Here is a 25077-nt window from a genome sequence, read left to right as displayed (position 1 = left end):
TACCCCTCGCTGCTGGAAGGGGTAGTTCATACCCATGTGCCTTGTTAAGGTTTTGTTGCCATGGGTGAAAAGCCCTCCCATCCCAGTGCAGTCTCAGGCATGTACAGTTTTTAAATCGCCCTAAAGTCAAGAGAGTGGCTCGAATGTGAGATTTAAAGAAAACACTGCATGTCCTCTATTCTCTCTGATTTCTCTGGCTTTGATTTGAATTTTTGGTCACTTTTTCCATCTGTGAGGGGCTATAAAATTAACTTACATGTATAAAAATTTATTTATGTATATATTTGTGTGTATATTTATGAATTCACATAATTATATGATTCCAGGAGCGGAGCAGTCTAAGTTTTGTTACAAAACACAAAGGTTGGCAGCTTTGCCATGGCAGCTGCAGGGCGATGCTACGTGCATGTCCGGGGCTTTTTGGTTCCTCTCTTGGGGGTCCCTCACACCAGTAGGGTTGGCAGGTGGCTTCTGACTGCTTGGCATTTGGAAGTGATGGGAAAGCCTGCTTTTCCCCTTGAAAGCATCCCAACAGCACTGAGGGGAAAGGCAGGGGCTACCTCAATGTCAGATACCTGATGCGTACGTCGGAGTGGGGCGGGGATTTGGCCTCTGTGCCCAGCAAGCTATAAGCCTTGGATCCTGTTCTCTGTTTTTCCGTGTCCCTGTCCCAACTGTCAGACAGGGAAGTCAGGCAGAGGATTGGGAAGCTCCTGAGGACCCTGCTGGACTCAGCTGTCTTCCTGGTGGACTGGTGTGGGATGGATCAGGCTCCTTGTGATGGAAATGGTGAATCTCTGCAGCAGGGAGGGAGGCACAGGGAAGGGCTTGGTGCAAAGCTCACAATGTCCTTTGGCTCTCCCGCATGGAGAGCGAGCAGCTCAGCATGACCTGCCTCAGCTCCCATGCTCAATTGGCCGCCTGCAAGCAGGGATGTGGGAAAGCAGCTCTTTCCTGGAGTGGGCCTGCTGCCCTCCACTTCTCAGCCTGGCTGTATGGGACAACTGCCCACCCACGCCATCACTCTGCCTGATACTGAACCCAAAACCCTGTCTGAGCCCCCAGAAAATGCCCCAGTGGCCCCACATCCAGGGCTGGCTACTGGCACAGGACCTGGGACGTGGTTCCTTCTTGCACCCTTAGCTCTTTCCAAGCAAGTGGTGTTTCACTCGCTCTCCAGAGCTCATTTCCCATCGTGTTTAACTTGGGAGTGGGCCGCAGACTCCTCCCAAGGATGCTACAGCAGCACAAATAACAACCCTTTTACAATGAAAAAAGGAGATTTTTAATATATGCGTCAAATCTGTCTTCGTGTGGGTGCTCCCACTTCTTCACTGGGTCTTAAAATCAGGAGCAGCAGCAACATGCCCTTGGATGCTGCAGGTCCCTGTGTTTCTGTACACACGTGCCAGCAAATGTCCCCCCATAGCTGGGGGTGTCTGAATCACTGTGGCTGCCCCTCAACCCCTGTTTCAACTGGAAGTGCTGTCTGTGGGTCTGCCTGCATGTGCCTGGGTGGGTGCACACGTGTGGGCCCCGGGCATGCATGCAGAGTGCTCCTGCGAGTGGGAAACCGGGTTTTTTTAGCTCCTCGTTATTATTAGTGGTAGGAGCCCAGCGTCAGTGAGGCTGGAGGTGCCCGAGACCTTAAGAAAAACAACAGGAGGGAGGAGGCTTCGCATTCCTGCTCCTGAATTGAGTCGGAGGTGACAGCCTTTCCCTGCAATGCAATTAATCCCGGCAGCGCCTCTGCCACCCTCCCCCTCCCGCCTCGTCCAGGAATTAATTACTTGATTATAAATTCCCGAGTGGCAGTTTATAATAGCAATAATCCCCTCGAAATTCATTCTCACTGCCGGTTTCTTCCCATCTCACCCCCATCATTGAGTTTCTAATGCCGTGTCTCTGTGCTGGGCAAAGCCCTTCTCCTCAACCATTGGTGTCCTGGCTTTTCCCCCCCAATAACCGTGGAGGAGGAACATTTGGAGTTGATTTTGAGAGTGTTTTGGGAAGCCCTGCTCCTGCTCACAGGGATGGAGTCCTTCTGTCATGGGTGGTGCGTTTCATACTGGCTGAGGAAGCGCGCAGGAGCGAGGCGCTCACACTGGTAGCTGGAGATAAGGTCTTGTCCCAATTATTCGGCTGATGGCCCAGGCCCAGCCCTGAGGAGTGGGGCCGGGGGCTGGCAGTGTGGCGGGGGGAGGCCCCGCTCCTCCTCACTCTGTCCCTCCCGATTACACTGACGCTGGCTCTGGGGCTTGTCACGGAGGCGAGGAAGGGAGAAAGGATTTGGCGTGGTATACAGGGGCGTGAGGGACGTGGTGATGTCTAACAGGAGCCTGCTGGCGGTGGGTGATGGGTCTGGAAACGGTGCTGCCTTAGTGGAAGATGAACCTCTCCATGTCCCCGCCAGGGTCCCCAGGGCTTGGCTCTGACCCAGCCCCACCAACTGGGCTGCAGAAAGTTACCTGTGGGGCTGCCCCCATCCAGGGAACCCAGACCAAGGTCCCCAGCAGATAAAGCTACCCAGCACACACAGCCCCTCTGCGTGGTTTCCAGCTCCACCAGCTATGCATGGGCTTTCAGCTCAGCAGTGGCATCCTGCTGGGAAAAAGCACTGTCCCTCCCAAACCACATGGACAAAGCTGGTGTGGGCAGCACCGATGCTCACCAGCTGTGTGTGGCCGCTGGGCTCTGACAAGGCTGCTCTCTCCCACCTCTGCAGAAGATGCTGATGAAACAGCAGGACCGCCTGGAGGAGCGGGAGCAGGACATTGAAGAGCAGCTCTACAAGCTGGAATCGGACAAGCGGCTGGTCGAGGTAACTGGTACCCTGCTGTGGCCAGTCCTGGGGACTGTCACCCCATGGCACCATGGGGACAAGCTCCTGGGACGTAGGGGCCAGGTGGGCAGGGAGGAAGGCAGACATGCAGGGGAGGAATAGCTGGAGAGACCTGCTGCCTCAATTCCAGTCTTGGCAGTCAGTCATCCTTTTGGGGGACCAAGTGTGTTTGGAGCTGCCCTACAGCCTCATGGGTGCTGGGGTGAGCTGGGAGGTGAGGAACAAGGGTGTCCTTGAGTATCAGATGGCCCACCCTGCCTTCAGCTCAGCGCAGAGTTCCCCAGCCTGCCTGCTTCATCCCAAGTGGAAAGGGAGGGTCTGGAGTGGGAGATCCCTGAATAAACCACTGAAATACCCAGGAGATGGAAGAGATGCAAGCAAGTGTTGCTGGGACACAGGGAAAACAAGACCAGCTCATGGTCCTTAAAGCCCCTCAGCCTCCTAGAACATGAAGGGAAGGTCTCTGGAGGATGAAGTCTCCCGCCCAGGGTGGGACTGGGAATGAAGATGGAAATAGGTGGGATTTTTCAGGGGAGCACACCTGGATCAGTGGTCCAGCAGGTCTTTGCTTGACATTAGCACTCTGGAGGCGATTCACAGATAGACCCCAGAAAGCAGGTCCAGGGATTTCCTGGGTCAGCCAAACCTCTGCAGTGTCCCTATTTGGTCTGGCACATAGAAGTCCCGTGTGGCAGCTGATGGCAGGGTTGGATCTGTGTGGGTGATGCAGGAGAGCAGAGCTGGGGTGCAGCTTTCAGGTTGCACCTTTCCCTGCTGGAGGAATGACCCAGGTGTCCTGCAACATCATGGGAGAGGTTGGAGGGCTCAGAGGGCCTGACCCTACTCCTCTCCCCAGGAGAAGGTGAGCCAGCTGAAGGATGAGGTTCGCCTGCAGTACGAGAAGATGCACCAGATATTGGACGAGGACTTGCGGAAGACCATGGAGATCCTGGACAAGGCCCAGGCCAAGTTCTGCAATGAGAATGCAGCCCAAGTCCTGCACCTCAACGAGCGCATGCAGGAGGCCAAGAAGCTCCTCAGCTCTGTTCAGGTCATGTTCGACAAAACTGAGGACATCAACTTCATGAAGGTAAGACAAGCTGCCCGTGCTGGGGGTGGGACGGGGGCTCTGGGGAGTGGGGGGAGCATCGGGGAGGTGTGGGGCATGGCAGGGAGCAGGCTGGGGACATTGGCAGGGCTGGCTGACGCCTCCGGAGGGCTCGGCAGTGGGAGAGAGCAAGGAGCAGTGAGGCAGGCTTAGTGCCAGCCTCAAATGAGGAGGTGCTGCAGCCTGGAGATGGGGCTGGGGCAGCCCGTGCTGGGGGGGAGGGGGCTCAGCACCCCTGGGCAACCTGTGCCTTCCTGGGGGGGCCACAGAAGCTGACACTGAAAGGGGATGTGACTGCTGTGGCAGGTACTGGCTTTACTGACCAGAACTTCTTCTTCTACTCCTAGAACACCAAGTCTGTGAAAATCTTAATGGACAGGTAAGCACAGGCGTGTTTGTGGGGGAAGGGCACATTCATGTTCACAGGGGCACAACAGCACAATGTCCAGAGGAGAACCAGGGCAATGATGCTTCAGGGTCTGGGAGGGACATGTGCTGTGCCTCAGCTTCCCTCTGTGTCTGGGAAAATGAAAACATCCCCTCATGCAGCCATTAAATCAGGTCCTTCCCTTGGGCTAGGAGAAATACAGCAGTGTGCTTGTGGAAGAGCAGAGCTGGGACCCAGCACCCCAGCCAGATTGGGGTGCAGGGTTCAGTCCAGCTCCACTGGGGCAGAGACAGGGCAGGGGGTTCAAAGCCAGCACCAGCAGAGCATAGGTGAGCTGGGATGGCCATGCAGGGGGGACGTGGGCTGCAGATGTGCCCTGCCCTGGAAAGTTCACAGCAAAGCTGGACGGGGAAGGTCCTGCCCGCTAGAGACAGCACCCTTCTGCCCTCCAGCTTAGGGAGGGGGTCTGGCCCTGGGAGGGTGTGGGGGAAGGAGCTTCTGACCCTCTCCTAAGTCTGCCTTGTCCTTCATGCCTCTCCTCTCTGTCCGTTGTCCCCAACAGGACCCAGAACTGTACAGGTGGCAGCCTGCCCCCACCCAAAATCGGCCACCTCAACTCCAAGCTCTTCCTGAACGAGATCGCCAAGAAGGAGAAGCAGCTGAGGAAGCTGCTGGAAGGTGGGTGAAACCTGAGGGCTGTGGGGTGCGTGGGCATGGAACCTCACTGCTTCACGTATCCATAGCTGGGTGTCCTGCAGATCGCAGTACAAAGGGTGGGGAGAGCTGTCAGGGTGCAGGGACCCCTTATGGGAGCCTCTCTGCAGTCAGCAGAGGCATAGGGAGTCACGAAGTGAGCTCCTGACTCTCCCCAGGGCATTTCCCTTGGCTTGTGAAATGGCTGTGTTTTAGAGTTACGTGAAACTCTGAAATACAGGGCTTCCTGAGGGGCTGGCCATCAGCAGGAAAAGTCAGTGGAAAAATAGGGGTCAGGATGTGGGCAGGGACAGCCAGGGCCCAGCGTGGTCCCACAGCCCTCAGCCCATGCCTGGGAGCAGATCACGCCCTGCAGAGGCTTCCCAGTCCTCTTTCCTTGGGGAATTTGGGTTTGTCCTCCAGGTTGTCCCACCCTGGTCCCGTTAGGGACTGTGGTGACAAGCTGTTTGCAGAGCAGTGCCTGAGGCTGCTCCGAGCCTGCTGGCGAGGGTCCAGCACGGAACCTGCAAATCCCCCTGTGTGTGGTTGTGTGCCTGCTTTGCCACTGGTGGGGTGGGCTGGGGGACCCTCTGCTCATGTGGGGCTGGAGCGCAGGCCTTGGGGCTTCACTGCAGGTTTGGATAAATGTCCAGAGCTCCCTGTAGCTGTTTCATGCCGTGCTTGATGCAGTTCCCCTCTCCTGTTCCCCTCCGCAGGTCCTCTGAGCACCCCCGTCCCCTTCCTGCAGAGTATCCCCATGTACCCCTGCACCGTCAGCAACTCCGGCGCGGAGAAGCGCAAGCACTCCACCGCCTTCCCCGAGGGCAGCTTCCTCGAGCCATCGTCCGGGACTGTGGCGAGCCAGTACATGAGCCAGGGCGCTTCAGCTGGCGAGGGGCAGTCCGCACAAGCCATGGTGCCTTGTAGCTCCACACAGCACATAGTTGGACTTCCTAGCGGCCCGCAGCCGGTGCACTCGGGCTCCGTCTTCAACCCATCTCACTACCCCAACACCACGTCATCTCAGCAGTCCGTGCTCTCCCAGTACGGCGGGCGCAAAATCCTTGTCTGCTCCGTGGATAACTGTTACTGTTCCTCCGTGTCCAACCACAGTGGGCACCAGCCCTACCCGCGGTCGGGGCACTTCCCCTGGACAGTGTCGTCGCAGGAGTACTCCCACCCACTGCCGCCCGCCCCCGCCGTCCCCCAGTCGCTCCCGGGACTTGCCGTGAGGGAATGGATTGACGCATCCCAGCAGCACGGGCGGCAGGATTTCTATAGGGTCTACGGCCAGCCATCGGCGAAACACTACGTCACCAGTTAACCGTCACACTCTGGAGAGTCCCGCTTGATGACGTGTTCAGACAGAAAAGTCTGGTTTGGTTTGGCTTTTTTTTTTTTTTTTAACCCCTTTTAAATCAAACCCAATATTTTCCCTGCCTCACGCCCCTCCAGGATTTTGGGGAGGGTTGTTGTTCTATCATATCTCTATTTTCTTTTTTTTTTTTTTTTTTTTTAATCCTTATAAAATTAAATAATAAGGTCTTTTCATTTTAATTCTTTTTTTAATTTAATTTTGGAAAGTCCTTCTTTCCCCTCGCTGGGAAAACACGAGGGAGAAATTACTGAGAAGAAATTGATGGGGATTTCAGTCGGACGTCTGGGTCTGTGCGTCGCGCTCTTCCTCACTCCTCTCTGCCTTTGGAAAACTTTAGAAGGGACAATGGCACCTTCTCTCTTTCCATTTCTTCAAGTTCGTTTTTTCTGGTTTGATTCAGTTTTTCCCTTTTCCCAACCCCCTTCTTTCCCTTTTTAAAAAGAAAAGAAAGAAAAAAAGTCTATCATTGATTCAGTATGAAACGATACTTGTAGATTTTGGGTTTGTTACCTTTTTTTTTTAAAGGCTGGGTTTTTTTGTGTTATGAGGCCACTTATCATGCATATTGGCATTTTTTTTCCTTCTTTCAGAGATTTGTAAATACACAATGGCAGGAAATTTAATGCACAAAAAAAAAAAAAGGGAAAAGAAACTTTAAAAAAAAAAACACGAATAAATAAATTAAAAAAAAAAATCTGTTCTAGTTTTCAGGAGGGGAAGCGTTGCCGAAACGCACCCCCGTCCTGTGTATCGCTGATGCAACTTCCTGTAACAAGCACTTTGTATAAAAAAAAAAGTGGACTTCCTGCTATAAGGCACAGGTATTTATTCTGTAACCAATTTTAGATACACACACAGACACACACACACACAAAATATTCAAATAAATGTGATCACTTAGTGCAAATGCCTCGCTCTGCTGCAGCTCTTCCCCTAGGAACGCTAGCTCCTACGGGAGACTCCCACCTGCTTTTGGAAGGAACCACTCCCCGGTCCCACAGAGGCCTGGATGATGGTGGGGGGTTTTCCAGAGGGGCTGTTTGGGAGGGAGCAGCTCAGGGATTGCTGGGGAGCAGGTCACAGCCTTGGAGGGGGTTCCCACCAGCACCCATCCCACCTCCCTATGGGGAAGTGTGCTGGAACCGTGGCTCTCCACCAGCTCCCTCCCAGACGGCGAGGATGTGAGTCAGGCATGGAGCCGGCCGGGCCACATCCTGCCCACAGCCTCCAGAACAATCCCCATTGTGGGATGGGAATGGGGTTGGGGACAGCAGCTTTCCTGACTCTGCCAGTATCCACCATTCCGGCCACGCTGCTGCCCCGGCACCCAGCCCTTGAGGCTTTGTTCCCACCTAAAGCCCCACTGCCCCATGGGGCCTTGTGGGTGCTGGCAGCACCCTGGGCTGCTCTGGGGACCTTCTGTTCTCAGCCAAGGCTGGGAAGGGTGAGGAGGAACCCTTTTCCCGGGACGTGCGGTGGAGCTGTGGGCTGGCCTGGCTGTGGCTGTGCAGGGGCGAGCTCATGGTCTGGGAAAAATGAGTCTGACTTCGTAAAGCAGAGCAGCGTCCTAGAGGCAGGAGGGTTTTTCCATCACTCTCTTCAGGCTTGGCTTGCTTTATTTTGTTCCTGGTTGCAAAACGCCCCTGGGTTTAGTTCCGGTTTGGATTCCCCCCGTGCTGCTTTGGTGGGAAACAGGAAGGGGAGAGAGTGTCAGTGAGCTGAAAGAGGGGAACAGTGGGTCCAAGGGAGGGGGACCCTCACACCCTAACCCCATTCCATCCCGACAGAGATGGCAGCAAATCCCTGGCCAACAGGGCCCCCTTCCCAGGCAGTGTTGGGGTGCAGAGCCAGCACCTCTTGCCCCTGTGTGTTCCCAGACACCCTCTGGGTTAATGCTGCCTCATACACAAGGTGCAGAGGGTGGCAGCTCAGCCCCACTGTCCTGCAAGGTTCTTCCCAACCCTGTCCTGCTTGGGCTCTTCAGGAACCCCCAAATCCATAGGGATATTTGGGGATTTGCTTCTCAGTCGCAAGCAAAGCACCCTGGGGCAGCAGGAGGGAGCAGGATGCTCCCAGCCTCTGTCCAGGGACCTCATGATGCTTCCCCTCTGTGTTCCCAGTGCCCACTGCCAGGTGGTGAGGAAGAGCCACAGAGGTCATGGGGACACAGGCGGGATGAGTGACGTCCCTCCCATGGAAGGGGGTCCCCAATGCACAGCCAGGGCCACCCCCCACCCCAGGGTGCTCCCCAGCCGTGGCCCCTATGCTTTGGTGCCTCCAGGTTTGACTCCCCAGCTGTCCTCCTCTGCCTCATCCACTTCCTCCTTGGCACAGCTGCCTCCTGCTGTGAGAGCAGCAGCTGCCGGCCAGGGCAGGCATTAAAGCACCTGTTGTGTGTAGACAGGGGGTCACACGCACAGCCCTCACCCCACAGGATGACCCCCAAAGGCTTGGGACGCTCCCAGGGATGGACCACTCTCACCCTTTGCTGAGGAGAGCAGCCCCAAAACAGTGGGTGCCACTTGCCAAACCTTGGGGCCACAGCCCCTCTGGCCCCTCCCAGCCAGGAAGAGGCCTCTGGTGTCCCGGGTATCCCGGCTTCCTGCGGCACCGTGCCATCCAACCCCGTGTGTTGCCGGTGATGAGAAGGAAGGCAATGGCTCCGTGGGGGTGTGGGAGGAACATGTGTCCATGGCCCTGCTGGGATAATGGTGTCCCGGGAGGGGAGGTGCTGATGCTCGGGTGCACAGCAAGGTTTTATTGATGGATGGCTCTGTCCGGAAGGGTGGGGGGGAACGCAGGGGGAGCAGAGGCACATCCATAAACAGCTCGAGTTGTGAATGGAAAGAGACGGATTAGGAGCCAGGTGAAAACCTGTCACACGGCGGAAAGAAAAATGAGCAGCTGGGGCAGACCAAATTGGTGTCTGATGAAGGACGTGGGGCCTGGTGGAAAAAGGATCCCGAGGCCGGCGGTGCTGCACGGGGGAGGCTGATGAGGAACAGCTGGAGCTGGACACGCACATCTGGTGGAGCAGGGTGAGGGGAGAAGCAATGGCTGCTGTAACCACCGTGCCACCGCGCTCAGGGCACGGGGCTGCGGCTCATCCCTCGATCAGCGTGTCAGGAGGGGCGGATGGTTCATTTTCAGGGCAGTCCTGGGGAGGGGACGGCAGGGATTTACGCAGTGGGGTTCAGGCTCTGCCATGCCAAGGGGTCCCCAGGTGGAGGAGCCGCTGCCTCTTCCTCCATTTGCATACATGTAAATAAGCAATCAACATAATGAGGGTGAATGCAAACCAGGCTTTCAGTTTGCAACCAAGTCCTATTTTTAACCTTGGAAAAGGGTTTCGGCAGGAAGCTGCAGGCCCTGCTCTGGTACCCATCAGCATGTCCAGCTGTGTGGGTGCTTGCACCAACCCTTCACCCCAGGACACTGCTGACTCCGTGACCACCAGTGGGTCAGTGCCTGCTGCACTTTGTTCCCATTGCCGAAGCAAACAGAGATCTCACATTTTTGTGGAAAGAAGGACCACACAACATCACACTCTGCCTCGAGGGAGCCTTTTCAGGACACTCTCCCCACCTGCTGAGCCCCAGGTCCTGCTTCCAGCCAGGGTGTGAGCCCAGGGAAACGCCCCCGGCACCCTGGGAGTGAAAGCCCCATGCTTAAACATGAGAGTATATTTAGATGGTGTCAATTTAAGTTTGCACATCAACCTTCTAAATATGAAACCCCATCTTATCGAGATGTTTAAGATACCTCATCAGCCCTTGAAAAATATGCAGGAATATTAATTAGCCAGATTTGAGTATTATCTCGTAATGAATAAATGAAGAGACTCACTGCCTAAGATGAATCACTGGTGGCTCATTGGGTTTTGTTGTTTTCCTTTAAGCTTTCTAAGGTAATTCACTCATTTTAACTCAGGCTGGCAGAGGGGATGCAGCCATACCAGGGCTGGTCAGGGTGGGACACATCAGTCTACCCCTGACATGGAGGGACCCTAAAGGCTGGTGTTTTACATCCCCTGATTTGGCCCCAGCTGGCTGTGCTGCCTCTGGGGACAGAGGGACAGGGATGGGGTTGGAGTCCTGTCCCGGCTGCAGCAGCCCTGGGCCCAGGATGGAAGCAGAAAGTGCAGCACTGCTTCTCAAAAAACTTATTTTTGGCTTCTTCCCCTCCTGCCCCCCATCCTCGCCTCCTGCCGTCCTGCTCCGCTCCCCCAGCTGCTTCACTGCCTCCAGCTGGGCCAGGATAGGAACTTCCCAGTTGCTGTAGAAACCCAGATGAAGGACACACTTCAAACGAAAATGCCAAACAAGAAATGGCTTTGTGTGCACCCGGATGGCCGCTTTTCCTTGCCAGGATGCAGTGGCTCTGGGGCCCTTCTTTGGGGCACCATGTGTGGCTGGGGAGGCTGTGGGGACACTGGAGGCTTCCTCTCAGCCCTGAAACGTGATGTTGAGCAGTGAGTGGAGCCTGGGGCTCCCTGCAGAAAGGGCTTCAAAGGTCTCCATCACCCATGGGATGCTCAGAGCATCACTGCATTGCGGGATACAGCAGCCACTGGGGTTTCCACATCTCTGCCAGTTCTGGCATCATCTCCCCATCTGGTCTTGGGCTGAGCAGGGGACAGCTGAGCAGAGGACGGGGACAGCAGCACAAGTCTCAAGGTCCAGGCTGGATGGCCTAGGTGACGGGCCACGTGGCAGGGTCCCTGTCCTGCGGGCACGGGGAAGTGGCATCAGAGGAGATGGGTTGGGATGGACCAGCCGGCAGCCGCTGTGGGCCGGACCCCATCCCTGCCCCCCCCGGCGCGTGGCGGCTGGCGGGGCCGGGGCGGCGCGTGGGTGCGGGGCGCTGCCGGCTGCCGGAGCTGCCATTGTTTGCCTTCAATCAAGATGTTTCAGGCAGAATCAAAAGCACCAACTGGGGAAATCATCATCACAAAAAATCTTGCGCCTGCAAAATAGGTCAAGTAAGACTCCAAAGAGAGAGAGCGTCTGATCTGCATTGCAAGGAAGAATAGCAACAGCTGTGATCTCCAGTATATATGGATGGGCTGGGGGGGGATAAATATATATATCCATGCATATGTATAACCGCTTACAGCTGTTGGGCCGTATGTTCATTAGGGCCAACTGTTTTGGAGGCAGAGGGATCAGCGCTAATCGGGAAAGGGAGTTTATCATCACATTCAGAGGCAAAAGTGTCAGGAGCAACTGCGGCCCCCCCGCCCTGCAGCCCACACCAGCTGTGCCGCGCTGAATGCACCCAATTCAGCGTCCCCCCAACCCCCCTGGGGCTGCGAGAGCTGTGGCTCCTACCCCAGCTCCAAAAGCATCCGTAAGTCAGGCTCCAGCTCCCTGCCCAGTCCCACACCCACGCACAGTCCCCGAGTGCAGAGAGGATGCCATGACTGTTTCCCCGTTCCCCAGACCAGCTCTCTGTGCCTGCATCACCTACCCAGCCTCCCGCAGTGTGGCCCCTTTGGTTATCCCTGCCTGGCGCTGGCCTCACAGGTGCCAGCTATAAAAATGAACCCAAAATACATATAAATCCTCCTGTCTGACATCAGGGAGGCTGATGGAGCCGGGGCAGGACAGCTGGCTCAGCCACCCAAAGTCCTTGGGCTTTGCCTGGTCAGTTGGGACCCAGCTGTCACAGGCTGGAGACAGAACAGTGTCCCCAGCCCATGGTGATGCTCTCGGCATGGGGGGACCCACTCCCCCCAGCAGTGTCCCCCTTGGCACCCCAAGCTCCTGCCAGCCAGAGGAGCGTTAAAGGTTGCAGGCTTTGGCTCCCATTGGTAGCATAAAGGTTGCAAAGCCAAGCAGCAAGGGCAACTTCTATTTGAAAATATCTATTTAAAAATATCCAGGTGATTTACTTGCAGGGTGTTCCTGCCATCTCCTAATGCAGCTCAGACATGGGGCCTAACCTACCTACCAGGTCCCCTTCCTCATAGGGTTATTTATTCGGGGCTGTGCCGCTTGGAGCCATGCAGTCACAGCACATTGCAAGCAGAGCGGTTCCTTCCAACCCTTCCTCTTCTGAGGATTTTTTTTTCCCCTTTTCCCATTAAAAAGGATACAGACACTCATCTTGGTCAGCAGATAAATAGGAAATGCAGAGCGGGCACCCCCCACCCCGCGCTGTTCCCAGAAAGCCTTTGACGGCGTCCCCCAGCACGGGCACAGCCCGACCGCAGCTTTACAGGAGTTTTGCTTCCAATCGGTGCTGGGAAGGGAAATAAGTGAACAGATTGCAATAAAAAACCCAACAAGCCCAAATTCAGCCAACTGAGCCCGAAGCTGCCATTTCAGCAGGAACCAATCACGAGGCTGCGGTGGGAGCTTGTTTCCACTTAAACAAAACAAAATAAAAGGAAAAGAAGCTCCAGCGCAGGGCCTGGGTGGGTGCCCGGGCGGGTCAGCTGGAGCGTGGCCCTGGCCATCGGTCCGGCTGCCCCTCATGGATGTGTTCCCAGCAGAGCCCCCCAGGCTGGGGGATGCCGACACGGCGAGAAAGTGGAGGCTGAAATCTCCAGCTCTGTGGCCACAGACCATTTCTCTGCTCTGATAAAGGCAGCCATCCAGGGGGGTGCAAGGCCATAAACAGGGAAATACTGCTCAAAGAGGAACAAAAATCTCAGTGTTTTTTACTCCTGCAGGCCTTGGATTATTATTTTCTTTTTTTTTTTTTTCCCTCCCCTCCCCACATCCCAATCCACTCGGTTCCTTGTCCTTCCGGGAGCACTAAATTCATCATGTGAATGCAAAGCGGGGCTTGTGCGGGGAAGGGAGCTGCGGTTCGCTCGAGCAGACGCATGCAAGGTCACACGCAGCCTCGCCATAAATTACGGTGTGTCCCACCATAAACAGCAACAGGAGAGGGGAAGCGCGGCGGCTTCAGGGGCCGGGGGCCGCAGGGGCCGATACGTAACGTTGTGACAAGTCAAACAACTCTCAGGGTGTTCACTTGCCAGAGAAATATTTTTCACATCCAATCCATTAGGCAAACAAGATGAAAAAGTATTTCCTACTTTACTGAAAAAATAACAGGGCGCAGTATAAAGCGTGCCTTAAAAAAAAAAAAAAAAAAAAAAAGAAGAGAGAAAAGAAATTAAGTGTGACCATCTATAATGTTTTTTTTCCAGCTGCTCTGACAGCCTTCCAGGCATCCCAGCCATGCAGGGAGGGAGCTGATGCTTTAAAGAGTTCTAACAGTTTCTCGCTTTTTGGCCTGTCCTCGTGTAGCAGGAACAGTAATGAGTCAGATTAGCTGGAAAGTAACCCCAGATTCGCTTCCCTCCCTCCAAACGCCCTCCCAACCCCACTTCGCTGAACCAAACCCAAATCGTTTGCTGCTTTCCTTTTTCCCCTTCCTTTTTCCTGCCAGGTCAGCAGGGAATGTGTTTCAAGGCATGCTTTTTTTTAACCTTCAACATAATTTTTGAAACAAGAAGATCCTCCCAAAGTTTGCCTTTTTTGCTGTTTTTTTCTGATAGTTTTGGACAAGTGAAAATCCAAAGGAAAAAGCTTCTTCCAACAGTTTTGATCACTTCTAGTACCAGCAACCATCTCTGATGGGAAGACAGGGGAACAGTGAACAGCAACTTCGCAGACTGACTGGGGGCTCCTTGGGAAGAGGCAATTCTCAGCTGACAGCTGTCAGAAAATGAACCTGCCAAAGAACAAAGGATCATCCCCAAACACCAGTTGTCTTTCTACTAAATTTTAATTTATTTCTTTTTTTTTTTTTTGACAAAGACATCTAAATTATACACTGAGTAACAACATGACCAGATATTGCAAATATCCCTTTTTGGTGAAATTCAAAAAGGGAACATAAAAGAAAGAGCTTGTGTGGACCCAGACGGCCCAAGGAATGCAACAGCCACCACCTTTTGCTTTTAGAGAAGGGTGAAACCTGTGGGGCAGGAGGTGAGTTGGAGTGGGTTGGTCTCATCCCAGTACACTTCATAAAAAAGTGTCTGGTGACCAGTTATAGTTTTGACAGAGAGAGAAGTCATTAACGTACCAGAAACACTATTGGTAGTAGGAAAAATGGGAGAAGGTTGCAAGAGGCTTTGGGAAGCATTCTCCAATGGCAGGGAGAGACATTCTCCATCAGAGCTGCAGTGGGGGACGCAGCCACAGCCGGGGAGGACACGAATCCCCACACCCAGTGCTCATGGTCAGAGCAAGGGCTTGGAGTCATGTTTTCTGATGTGCCCTTGGAGAATCTCACTTCTCCACTACCTCTCCCCTCCAGGGAACACAACGGGGCAGGAGCAGGAGAGGCATCTTTCCATCTATCACAAAGGTAGAATCAGATTTAATGATGTGAAAGTGAAGCACAACAAACTCCCCATGGGAGAGGAATTAACCCCTGTGACAAACTTCTGGAGGCCTGGGGTGGGTCTGTCTGTCACTTCGAGCCTTTAAATCAAGGTCGGGTGTCTTCCTACCAGAGGGGCTCTAATTCAACCGTGAGTCGCCACCGGAGGGATGGCGTTTAATGGGCTGTGTTATGCGGGAGGTCAGGAGAGAGGAACATAACGATCCCTTCCGGCTTTAAAAATCTATGAATTGATGCGAAGTGTGGCAGAGCTCCACCCATACCAATGAGAGGTTTGCTTCCCCCAGCCTCACTTCAGGGAGGGCAAAGCCGGCAGCGTTGGAAGGACAGAGCCTTGCGTGTGCCACTGCTGTAAAGCAGAGCGGGGCTGAAGGGCTGGGAGAGGGGCAGGGGCTGCACGGATCAGGGGCAGGCGCTTCTGGCTGGCCCCAGGCAGTTGTGCAGGCGGTGTTTAGCCAGGTGCTGCCCAGGGCAGTGAGCCCTGCAGAGGGTATAGCAAATGTAAATACATTCAGATAAGGAGCAGCAAGTGAACAGAGCCTCAAATCCTTTTACATTTTCACCAGGTTGCACAGAGAAATGTTTACAATACAATGAGCATTTACAGCCGTCACTGCAGGGTGATACACTTAAGATATGGTCATTTTAACACTCCACCTCCTTCCTCCCAGAACAGATCACTCTGTCATGGTCTTCCTCTCTTACTACCTTGCTCAGGAAAACCAAATTAACTGCTGGATTACAGGTGACACTCTTGGCAGTACAGATGCACGCAACCAATTCGTGCAGCTACATGCAAACATAATGAATGAGCCAGCAAATGTTTCTGGATCCTGAGTTCAATAAGGCAATTTTCCCTTCCCAACTAAAGCGATAGGAAAATTACTACATATTTATTTTACACACATTTTCAAGTTTAACCAATGTGAGACTTAAAAACCAAATTACCCTCCTGGATGCTTTTCAGCTCCAGGAAGCCAACTGTGGCACAGGTGGGGTTGTCACAGAGTAAATTTGCCACTGCTAAAAAAGTAGGGAGCAGGAAAGCACCGACTCAAGTCCCTTGCAAGGGAGAATGATCAATGCCTGAGTCCCTAAGGGGACTTTGCTCTGTCCTGCCTGGACCAGGGGACAGGTACCCAAGCATTTCCCTCTGCATCTGGCATGCAATGTGGGCAAATCCAAAGCTCAGGAGTATCTGTCACAAAGCTCTGCTACTCAGCAGCACCAGGCGCGCCTACAGGAGAGGGCTGAAATTCTTTACAGCACTTGCATCAGGCAAATGCATTCATTTCAAGGACAAGGTGATGCTGGGATGAATTTCTCCTCCTTGGGCTGACCCAGGAACATGCCATGCCCAAATCTGCAGCATTCCTGATAAGCCATTGCAGCTGGGGAGTCACCGAGCAAGCTGTGTTTAAACGAACATCTCATCTTATGACTCCTTACTCAATCCATGCAAAGCCGGAGCTGTGTCACTTTGTGTCATTAGCGATTGCTTAACAGCTCACTCGAGCCCGCTCTTCCCCGCCCCCTCCCCAGTCGTCTGGATTTTAAAGCAAGGCTGTGCTACTCCAGCAGGCATGTCCTGCCTCTGTGCTGGAGACAGATGCACTCGGAGGGTGCTGACTCACGGACGCAGGCAGATTAAAGTTGGATTGCTAAAGCAGTTGCTGTCCCAGCTGTCCCTCTGCCCCCAGCCACAGCAGACAGCTGAACTACACGCGGATCAACCCTGAATTGCTACTGTACATCCTGATGTATGGGGGGACCTGGAATGAGCCCCAGATGATTTTAATCTGCCAAGCTGTAACACGTAGGCGGCCAGGGGCTGCTTCACGTACAGTGCAGATGTTTGTGCCGTGAGGTGGAGACATCCAGGGGAAGGGAGGAAAAAAGAGCTGGGAGCTCCAGGGGTGTCAGCCGTCTGCCTGGGTCCATGAGTCAACTCGCTGACGCGTGGTAAAGCCACATGCTTTAGTACATGCAGCTTTCCCCATCCTGCCCGACAGTCCGTCTCCAGGAGGTGGAAGGGGTAATGCAGTCCCTAGTCATTCTCTGCCCTTTCGCAGGCAGGCAGCAAACAAAGCTGGCAAGCAGGGCAGTGGGATTATTTTACCATCTGTGCATTAGAAACTGGCCCAGGAGTCACCAAGCTTCATGCAGGACACGGCTGCTTTGGCGTGCTAATCGTTCCTGCTCACTGTCAGCTGGGGCTAGATTTGAACTGGGGGCGAGGAGGTGGAAAACACATTCTCTTTCCTATTTCAGCAACTGCATCCTTTTAGAGGAAAGCCAGTTCAGGGAAGAATGAAATCTCGTTTTAAAGAGCACTTCCCATCTGCCGTTCATCAGGATCCTCACCCTCCACCAGGGCAATCCACAGCCAGGATGGGCCTGGGAGGACCTCAGGCACTGGGCAGCCAGCCCGCTGTGGGGCAGTCCCTCAATCCCTGGCAGGGCTAGGCGAGGCTTGCTGAAGTGGCAGAATAGGAGAATACATTTTGCACATTTCAAAAAAGGAAACCTGGGACCTGATATCTCATTCTAGAAAGTAATCATGGACTTAATTGCATTTTCCTGCAGAGTTGCCTTAACATCAAGGGAAAATCAACAGGGATTGTTCAACATCAAGACTAATCTCACATATGGAACTTATTGAACGGAGGAACCACGTTTTTGCTGGCTCAAGGTGAAACGCTGGGCTAAATTCTCCTTCAGCTGCGAGAAAAGCCCTAGGCACGCTCATCCTGCATTATTCCAACTGTAAAGAGCTTCAATTATACACCTTCTCTCCCTTCTACGGCGGTGTCGCAATGCAACAGTGCCTCGTTATGATCAAACTCCTCTTTTATGGCTATAGGAATATGTGGAAGTCTTCTACCCTCGTTACACAAATGACTTCTTAGCAGCTTTATTTTAAGAAACTACCCACAATTGGTAACACAACCGCATTTTATCTGTCACTGAGGGGAAGCTGTGACTGACACCCGAGCGTGTCCTCAGCAGCCACACGTATAGGGCAGGTCCTATGCATCTAAGCAACTACAGTAACTCACCACTCCCTCTGCTCCACACTGAATCACAGTATTGCTTCTGCTTACAAACTTGCTTGCTAATCAGACATTTAATACTATTTATGCGTAGGGAGGAAATATGTAATTCCTTTATTGGGATAAAAAAATGATACTAAAGAGCAGGTCAAGTTCCAAATCCAGCAGTAGGTTTAAACCGATGTTGTTCCCCTTTTTTCTCTTTTTTTTTTTTTCTTTTAACAGCTGTAGCTGTGCACAGATGGAAAAACATTTGGTCAGAAAGCAGCAAATTAGTGTTTTCAGGCTAGAATTCTGCTCCCACCGCTCCTCCATTTCCATGCAGCTCAGATCGCTTTACTTCTTCTTAGCACTGACATTTTTGCACACCCAATTCATGCCGTCCTTCAGACAGAGAAAGGTAATGTTAGTCAAGCGAAGGGAAAAGGAATCCCCCAACCCCACCCAACCACCACTCTGCAAGCACCACATTTTGACTCCTCATAGAACCCCTGCCTGCCCCTCTGAGCCCAAAACCACTGTGGGTTAAAAAAAATAAGTGCTTCCTTGCTCAGTAGATGTTGTCACACAGGGGTCATTAAATCTTTCACCTGACCATAAAGAGTATCATCCTCTCATCACGTCGCTATGTGTAGGTCCTTCGAGGAAGGATCACTTTGCAGTCGAGGTACGTCAGTGGCAGATGAAGGCTCAGTTCCACATTCGGCTACAGATGATTTGTGTAATCTCAGGCAAGTAATCTTGAGACTGTGGATTTTAGGGAACTGTTTGTTATACAGTCAGCTCCCTGTTAAGAATACAGCTCTAATTCTCTGCTCATCTGAAAGCCTTGAAATCCAGATCCATGAAAGTCACTGCAATACCCAGATCTGGACCCTACTTCTTGTTCTTCAGGGCCCCCACAGAAAATGGGCCCTCAGGGGTCCCACAGGGATTCAGTGAGAAGCAAAGCAATGATGTTTCAAGAGGCTGATACGCTCTTTAAGGTATGTCTGTAGAATGTGTGCGTGACTTTTCTGGCCACTGCAAGCGGGATTGCAACACTTGTGCTGTGAATACTCAATTTGTGAGTTTATTGTTGAGGTCCCAGAATGGGATACGCTATTGAAAGCCACAGCAACACCTCATCTGCTCCTGTCATTTATCTGTTAGGAGACGCGCACAACAGAGCGCAAGATGCACGGTCTCCTCATATTTGTATCCCATCAAGTCCGTTACCTCTATCCTGCCTAGGAGGCATCTCTGCTGACGGGGAGGCTGAGGCAGGTAGGGTTTTGTGGATGAGAGGGGAGTAGCACATATTTGCATTTGGAAATTGGACAAATTGTCACCTTAAGAGTTCATAGCAGGGGATCTCACTGTATTATGTTCAGTGGTCATTTCTGGATCATTAAAACAATAATTAGACCCTAAGAAAGATCAGAGCCTTCAGGCCAACGTTGCTGTTAGCCCCATGGTAGCAGTTGCTGGCTTCCTGCACCCTTGTCCCCAAACTGCCAAAAGGCTGCCAAGGACCTCAACTTCCCCAAGGACAGGCGGCCAAAGGCACAGCAAGGCAGGCCCTTCGGGTGAGCCGAAACCCACTGCTGTGCCTCTGTGTCGTCTGTCAGTCACAAAGGTGGTGACCACATTGGAGGGGAGCTAAAGAGTTAAGAGAGAAGAGAGGGAGTCCTCAGGGCTTAATCAGAAGCAGAGAGGTTCTCACTTGAAAATACCAATTCACCTTGATAACTGTGCTATGTGACACTTCTTATCTAAAGGGGAGCAGCAACTTTTGAAATCAGCCCTTGTTGCTGTGTTAAATAAAGAATAAGTGAGCCCAGCTTGTGCTGGGGTGCACATGAGGCCCTACACTAATAACACTTCTAACTCTAACCTTGGGGAGAGTTGAGGTCTCCAGTTTCATTTATTTATCTCCACAGCAGAGATCAGTGTAAAACAAATTGTCTGAAATCCTCAGAGCAAATGGGAAAAGATGAGCGGTAGATTCATTTTAAGGCCCAGTAGCTTTGTGTCTTCCCCTTTCAATAACACTGATAACCTAGGTGTAAAACATGTAATGCCTTAAGCAATCAATAGTGTGGTTTAAAGCTTATCACTTTAGAAAGAGGGAGGGAGAGATTCCCAGCATGAGGAATGCCAGGGCTTAACAATGGGTCTAGGAGGAGAGGTGTCAAGCCTTTGACTTGATTGTGTGCTTTAGAAATCTGCATGATTGCCTGCAAAGAGTAAAACTAAATAAATAAATAAAAACGCTCCCACAATGATTTCAGCTTCCACTGCCTCGGAAGCAATAATCACATTTGCACACATCATGGCATACAAGGCAGGCAGAGCTCCTCATTCATTTTGAATGTAGGTTTATTTGCTGAACCAGAACAGCTGAGACAGCTTAAAGTAATAAATATCAGCTGACACCCTCTGCTATTCAGCACAGTAATCCCAGAAACAATACATCACTGCAAAACAATAAACACGCATCCTATCTTCTACCTAATCTGACCACAACCTGAATTCACAGTGATTAAAACTCTGCCTGCTGCCATTGGGGAGCTCGGGAAGGGGAAAGACAGACCGTTTCAGCACCAACGCAGCGAGGGTCATAAAGCAGAGTTTATGATGGGATTTACCATGGCTGGGAGCCTGGCTGCATGAAGCATTTAACGAGGGCAAAAGAATGACATAGCAAAATGCAAGAGGAAAGGTGAACTCCAAACAGGCTTGAAATACGTAAGTAGGTCACCAAACTTTTAAAGCAGGAATAGATTTTAAAAACCATTCTTCTGGTGTGAGTTAATTGACAAAAAAGATCACATTTAATCATAAGTATCTCTCTGCTTGCCTGTGATGATAAAGAGAAAATTAACATGCTCAGCTGTATGCAAGAGGTATGTGTGAGACGCCTTCCTCAGCTACATCCACAGCTTCTGGTGCAACTTTGTTGGGGGAGGTTGTTCTGCAATGTCCCCAAATGCTTTGGAGAATAGCAAATGCAATGAAAAGCAAAAGAAACTAAAAGGTATGTTTGCAGTTTTTCTAACCGAAGGTCTGAAGCAGAATGAAATGTTGGTAAGCTAGAGAAATCCAGGGAAGCTGTTACAAACACAAAGAGCTGCTTTGGGAAAGGCACACGGGAAGGAGGAAACAGAGCTTGAAAGAGTCTAGTCCACAAGGAGTCAACTGTTGTCATCCTTTGTCCCTACACACTCTGTCCCTATATCTGCATGCTTAAAAGATGGCTCTGTGAAGAAAGTACAATCCCTACAGTAACATTTAGATCTTGATAGATGTCCTTGCACTGCTTTGTTGAGACACAGAGTCATTGGCAGGTACTCTGAGGATCCAGGCGGATACAATATTAGTATTCCAGCCTCAAGTCAACCCTGGGAAAACTTAGCCAGGAAAATATTTCAGATCTTTCAGCTTTGCCTCTCTTAGCTCCTTAACAAGCAGCTAGTAAACTTTACCAAAGCAAAGAGAGAGAACCCCAGGGAAGAGCATAACGCTCCTTGCAGAGAAATGCTGCTCAGCCCAACCCCGCCTTGCTGCAGTCCCATCTGCTATTGTGCCAAGGGAGTTGTACTCCAACGCCCTTTGGGAAAGTACTGGTACAGCCTTCCCTGGGAGAAATAAAAAGTCCTCCTTAAGATTAGCCCACTGCTTGCTTATTCTCTGCATTATCAGCTTTGTGGCTATGGGAGTGAAGTAATCTGACTTCAAACACAGCGAACAAGTCCTTTCCACCCCATAAAAAGCCTCCCGATTTCTGCTTCCCTGCAAGCCAGGGATCAGGCAAGGCCACAAACTTGTGACCCCTAATGTGACCTTAAGGACAGCAAAGCTTAATCCTTTCATGTAATCCTCTGTCTGCCATAATAAATTGGGTCAGGCAAGTGCAAAATTCTCCATCTCTAGCATTTTTGGTATGCGTTATTTTAACCGTCACTTTCTTCTCCCTCTGCACAGGCAGGGCTGTGCCTTCATTATCTGTCATTTCTTTGCACCTCGAGTCATCATACAGGCTGGCTTTTACGAGCTTCCACCAGTACGTTATCCATTGTTTTTTGCTGGCTGAAACCTTATTTTTTTTTTGTCCTCTGAGGCCTTATATCCCTGGTGAAGTGCTGTAGACTCCTTCCTTACCCTGCTTAAAAATTAGAAGACACTGCCCTGTAATCTGGAAACAGGGTTGCTTCTCCTTAACATGCTCTGCCTGCCCCAGGAGAGCTGCAGTCATCAAAACTGGTTTTAAATCACATTTACAAGTAGCTCCAGAACCTTGTTAAGATGTGGAAGATCCCATCCAGCCTGCCCTGGCTAAGACATCTTTAAGACAAAACTTAAGCTTTGAGGATACCACATTGCCAAGGGGGTCCTTTTCTGGTTCAGCCCTTATGAAAGTGCTGAATCGCAGCATAGACATAACTTGGGTCTTGGGCTTCACTCTCAACTGGGCTGAAACAGCCAGGCAGGAGATGGAGGCTCAGCCCTTCCCACAGTCCTTTGGGCCAGACAGGCTCTGGCATAAATTAGAGAAGTTTAGGGGCTACTCTCAGTTTTCAGTGGTTTTTAATGGTCTCCAGAGAGCCATTATGTTTGGGAGACTGGACACAATGCGCTGCAGCATCATTCTGGAGGACAGTTCCTCAGGGCAGGCTGAACTCCTGCTGCCTTGATCGGAGACTCTTGCTTCAGACAAGAAACAAGCTGCAGAGCACAGATCAGTCCAAAGCCTTGAGTCATATTTAACATCACCCTGGCCCCTAAATAACACCTCTGTCAAGAGGGCAGGCTACAAAGCAGAGGAATCCTGCCTGCTTTCACCCCGCCACGGCCAGCCAGGGTGGGATGTATATAGCTAATGCACAGCAAGGGCTGCAGTTGGAGATCTGGTCACAATACAGTCCCAAGAGAGCCTACGTGGCACCAGAGAGCCCTTATGAGGCAACAGTTCCCCTGTGTTCCTCTGCTGACATCAGCAATCACCTCCCTTTTTTCCTGTATCCTGTGCAAGGGGCTTCAGTGTAGGCTGTTCAGGACTCTGCTCCAGAGGCACAGCCCAGATGGCTGTGTCAGGGAGACAAAGCTTTCCTGCTTTCCTAACTAGAGCCGAAGGATAAGATCAGACCCAAGCAGACAGTTTGCTTGAAAAAGCCTTTGAGTGTGAGTGATGCCACTCCTCCCTCAATGGCACCATGAAGTCTGATTAACACAAGCGCTGCCCACGGTTACAGTCAGAAGGTAATGAAGTCTTCAGCTGGCATAACAGGGGCTGCCAGCTGGCATCCTGAGACACTGTATGGGGTTTCCAGTTAACCCAGTCACCTCTCTTCTGAGCCTGCTCAGGACACTGCTGGGCCCCTTTTACAGAGTCCCCAGTGGTTAATTTTAAAAGAGAAGATGACTATATGGATTCCCCCCTTAATTAACAGTTTTATTAAATAACCCATTTAAAATAATAGTTAAATTCTCTAAATTTATATCATTCTATTAACCATAATCTAATCTCATTAACCTTGAAATCCCCAGTCTTAACTACCCAGTTCTATACACCATGGTGCAAGCAGCTAAACTAATTAAATGACCTTCAAAATATTTCTCCTTCATGTATTGGCATTATTTATCTTTGCTCATTGCTCTTCCTTCAAGCTATCACAAACGTCTTCCCCTGTGAACTCTGTTCCTGCATGTGCTCAGCACAAGATATGCCACCACTCTTCAGTGATGTCTCCAACTCTACTCTAGCTAATATATTCCATTAGCAGCGATGGTTGGAGTACCCGCTCCTTGGCTTTCGTTCTGAATACCTGATGCTTCCACATCTTCATTTATTTTGCTGTCACTCGTTGTCATTTCTCAAAGAAGTCCTTAAAGCAGTGACCTGAGGTTTAACTACATATAGAGAGCTCCTGTTCTGAGCCACTGGTAGAGATACTGTGTACTAGGATCCTCAATAACATCATTCTTGATGTCACTCTTTAAACAAGTTCTTTGATTCTCCTAAATTTTCAGCATGTTGGCCCCTCCTTAAGGGTCCCAGGACTGAAGACACCATTTCTTTCCAGGCTGATCCAGGTTTAGTTTAAGAGCCATCTCCCAAACCATTTTGTTCAATTTGCAAGGAAAGGGAGTGCTTGGATTTGACAAGCCTGCAGTTATGCCTGAAGAGAAATGCAGGGGCTCTTTTTCTATGAGCTACAGAGAGTTTGTGACATCCCTGACCCTTCTGCAATAATCACTTATAGAATAAGCTGCAGTATTTAGGGAAATGAGACTACCTACAACTAAGAGGGACATTATCTGGCCTGCACCTAAACTGTGTAGATAAGCATGATGAACACAATATATAGGCCTGCAAATACTTTTATTTAGCTCCGGTCTTCTGTTTTCTGGAAGTGAACGCAGAAGCAGATTTCATTTCCCTGGTAGAGGGTATTGGGCTGTGTATTTTACACTGCTAAACGCATAGGAATGTGCTGTACTTCAGGGAGGAGGCACAGGAAGGTGATGTCAATGGAGAAGTGTGCAGCTCACTCCAGAGCACACAGATCAGCTCAAGAAGGAGGCTTATTTCAAAGCCCACAAACAGAAAGTGCCACTTCCTATTGTTTAATTCTTCCACATCCAACCCACATCTCTGAATTTCATCTGCCACTTAACTGCCCCTTCACAGCTAGATGCCCATAAACCAGAGGAGGGCCAGGAGGAGGGAAGAAGGTGACCTATGCTTGCCTGAAACCCTGTCAACTTTCCTGATCACATTTCTTCAGACTGGAATAAACACTGCCAGTGTGGAATGCATTTCCCTCTACCACCACCCTTTCAGAATAAAGATTGGAGTTGAAGCTTTTCACTAGACTGGCTGCAACACAGCTGAATTTGTATCTTAGCTAAGTAAATAGAGGCCCTTTAGAGGATACCATCTACGACATTTAGCTCTAAATATCAGGTTGAGAATTTGAAATTAGAAGAACTGCTGTACTGGGTCAGACCAATGGTTCATCCAAGCCAGCATTCCTTCCACATGCCAGGGAAAAAGACCATGTAGGAACAGAACCTCTTTCGCTCTGTTCTTCTCTCCCAGTCCAAGTCTCAAGCTGTTCCTCAGTCAAAAGCTGCCTCCAGATCCTAGTGGTCAGTGATTGCCTGCAGATCCCTTGTTCAGAAATTCAATTGGTATTTTTCCTAACAGACTAGTACCTTTGGTCTTCACAACATCCTGTGCCAGTGAGATCTACAATTTAATTA

General features: G+C 51.2%; 2 protein-coding genes across 2 annotated transcripts in view; one reads left to right on the top strand and one right to left on the bottom strand.

Annotated features, from left to right (window-relative positions):
- Positions 1 to 7316, top strand: part of TRIM8 (tripartite motif containing 8) — a 30711-nt gene extending 23395 nt beyond the window's left edge. The window contains exons 3-7 of the mRNA XM_027907600.1: positions 2726 to 2821; positions 3699 to 3932; positions 4298 to 4329; positions 4901 to 5016; positions 5748 to 7316. Of these exons, the coding sequence (XP_027763401.1) occupies positions 2726 to 2821; positions 3699 to 3932; positions 4298 to 4329; positions 4901 to 5016; positions 5748 to 6355 (1086 nt within the window). The 3' untranslated portion in view covers positions 6356 to 7316. The remainder of the gene's footprint in view (positions 1 to 2725; positions 2822 to 3698; positions 3933 to 4297; positions 4330 to 4900; positions 5017 to 5747) is intronic.
- Positions 7317 to 14136: 6820 nt separating this feature from the next.
- Positions 14137 to 25077, bottom strand: part of ARL3 (ADP ribosylation factor like GTPase 3) — a 30405-nt gene continuing 19464 nt past the window's right edge. The window contains exon 6 of the mRNA XM_027907588.1: positions 14137 to 18213. Coding sequence (XP_027763389.1) covers positions 18166 to 18213 — 48 coding nt within the window. The 3' untranslated portion in view covers positions 14137 to 18165. The remainder of the gene's footprint in view (positions 18214 to 25077) is intronic.

This window comes from Empidonax traillii, unplaced genomic scaffold, assembly GCF_003031625.1.
Source record: "Empidonax traillii isolate 1590-97213 ecotype Southwest subspecies unplaced genomic scaffold, ASM303162v1 scaffold27:size3997909, whole genome shotgun sequence".
Classification (NCBI taxonomy): Eukaryota; Metazoa; Chordata; class Aves; order Passeriformes; family Tyrannidae; genus Empidonax; species Empidonax traillii.
Note: the sequence above shows the minus strand (reverse complement) of the source record. Positions and strands in the feature narration are given on the sequence as shown.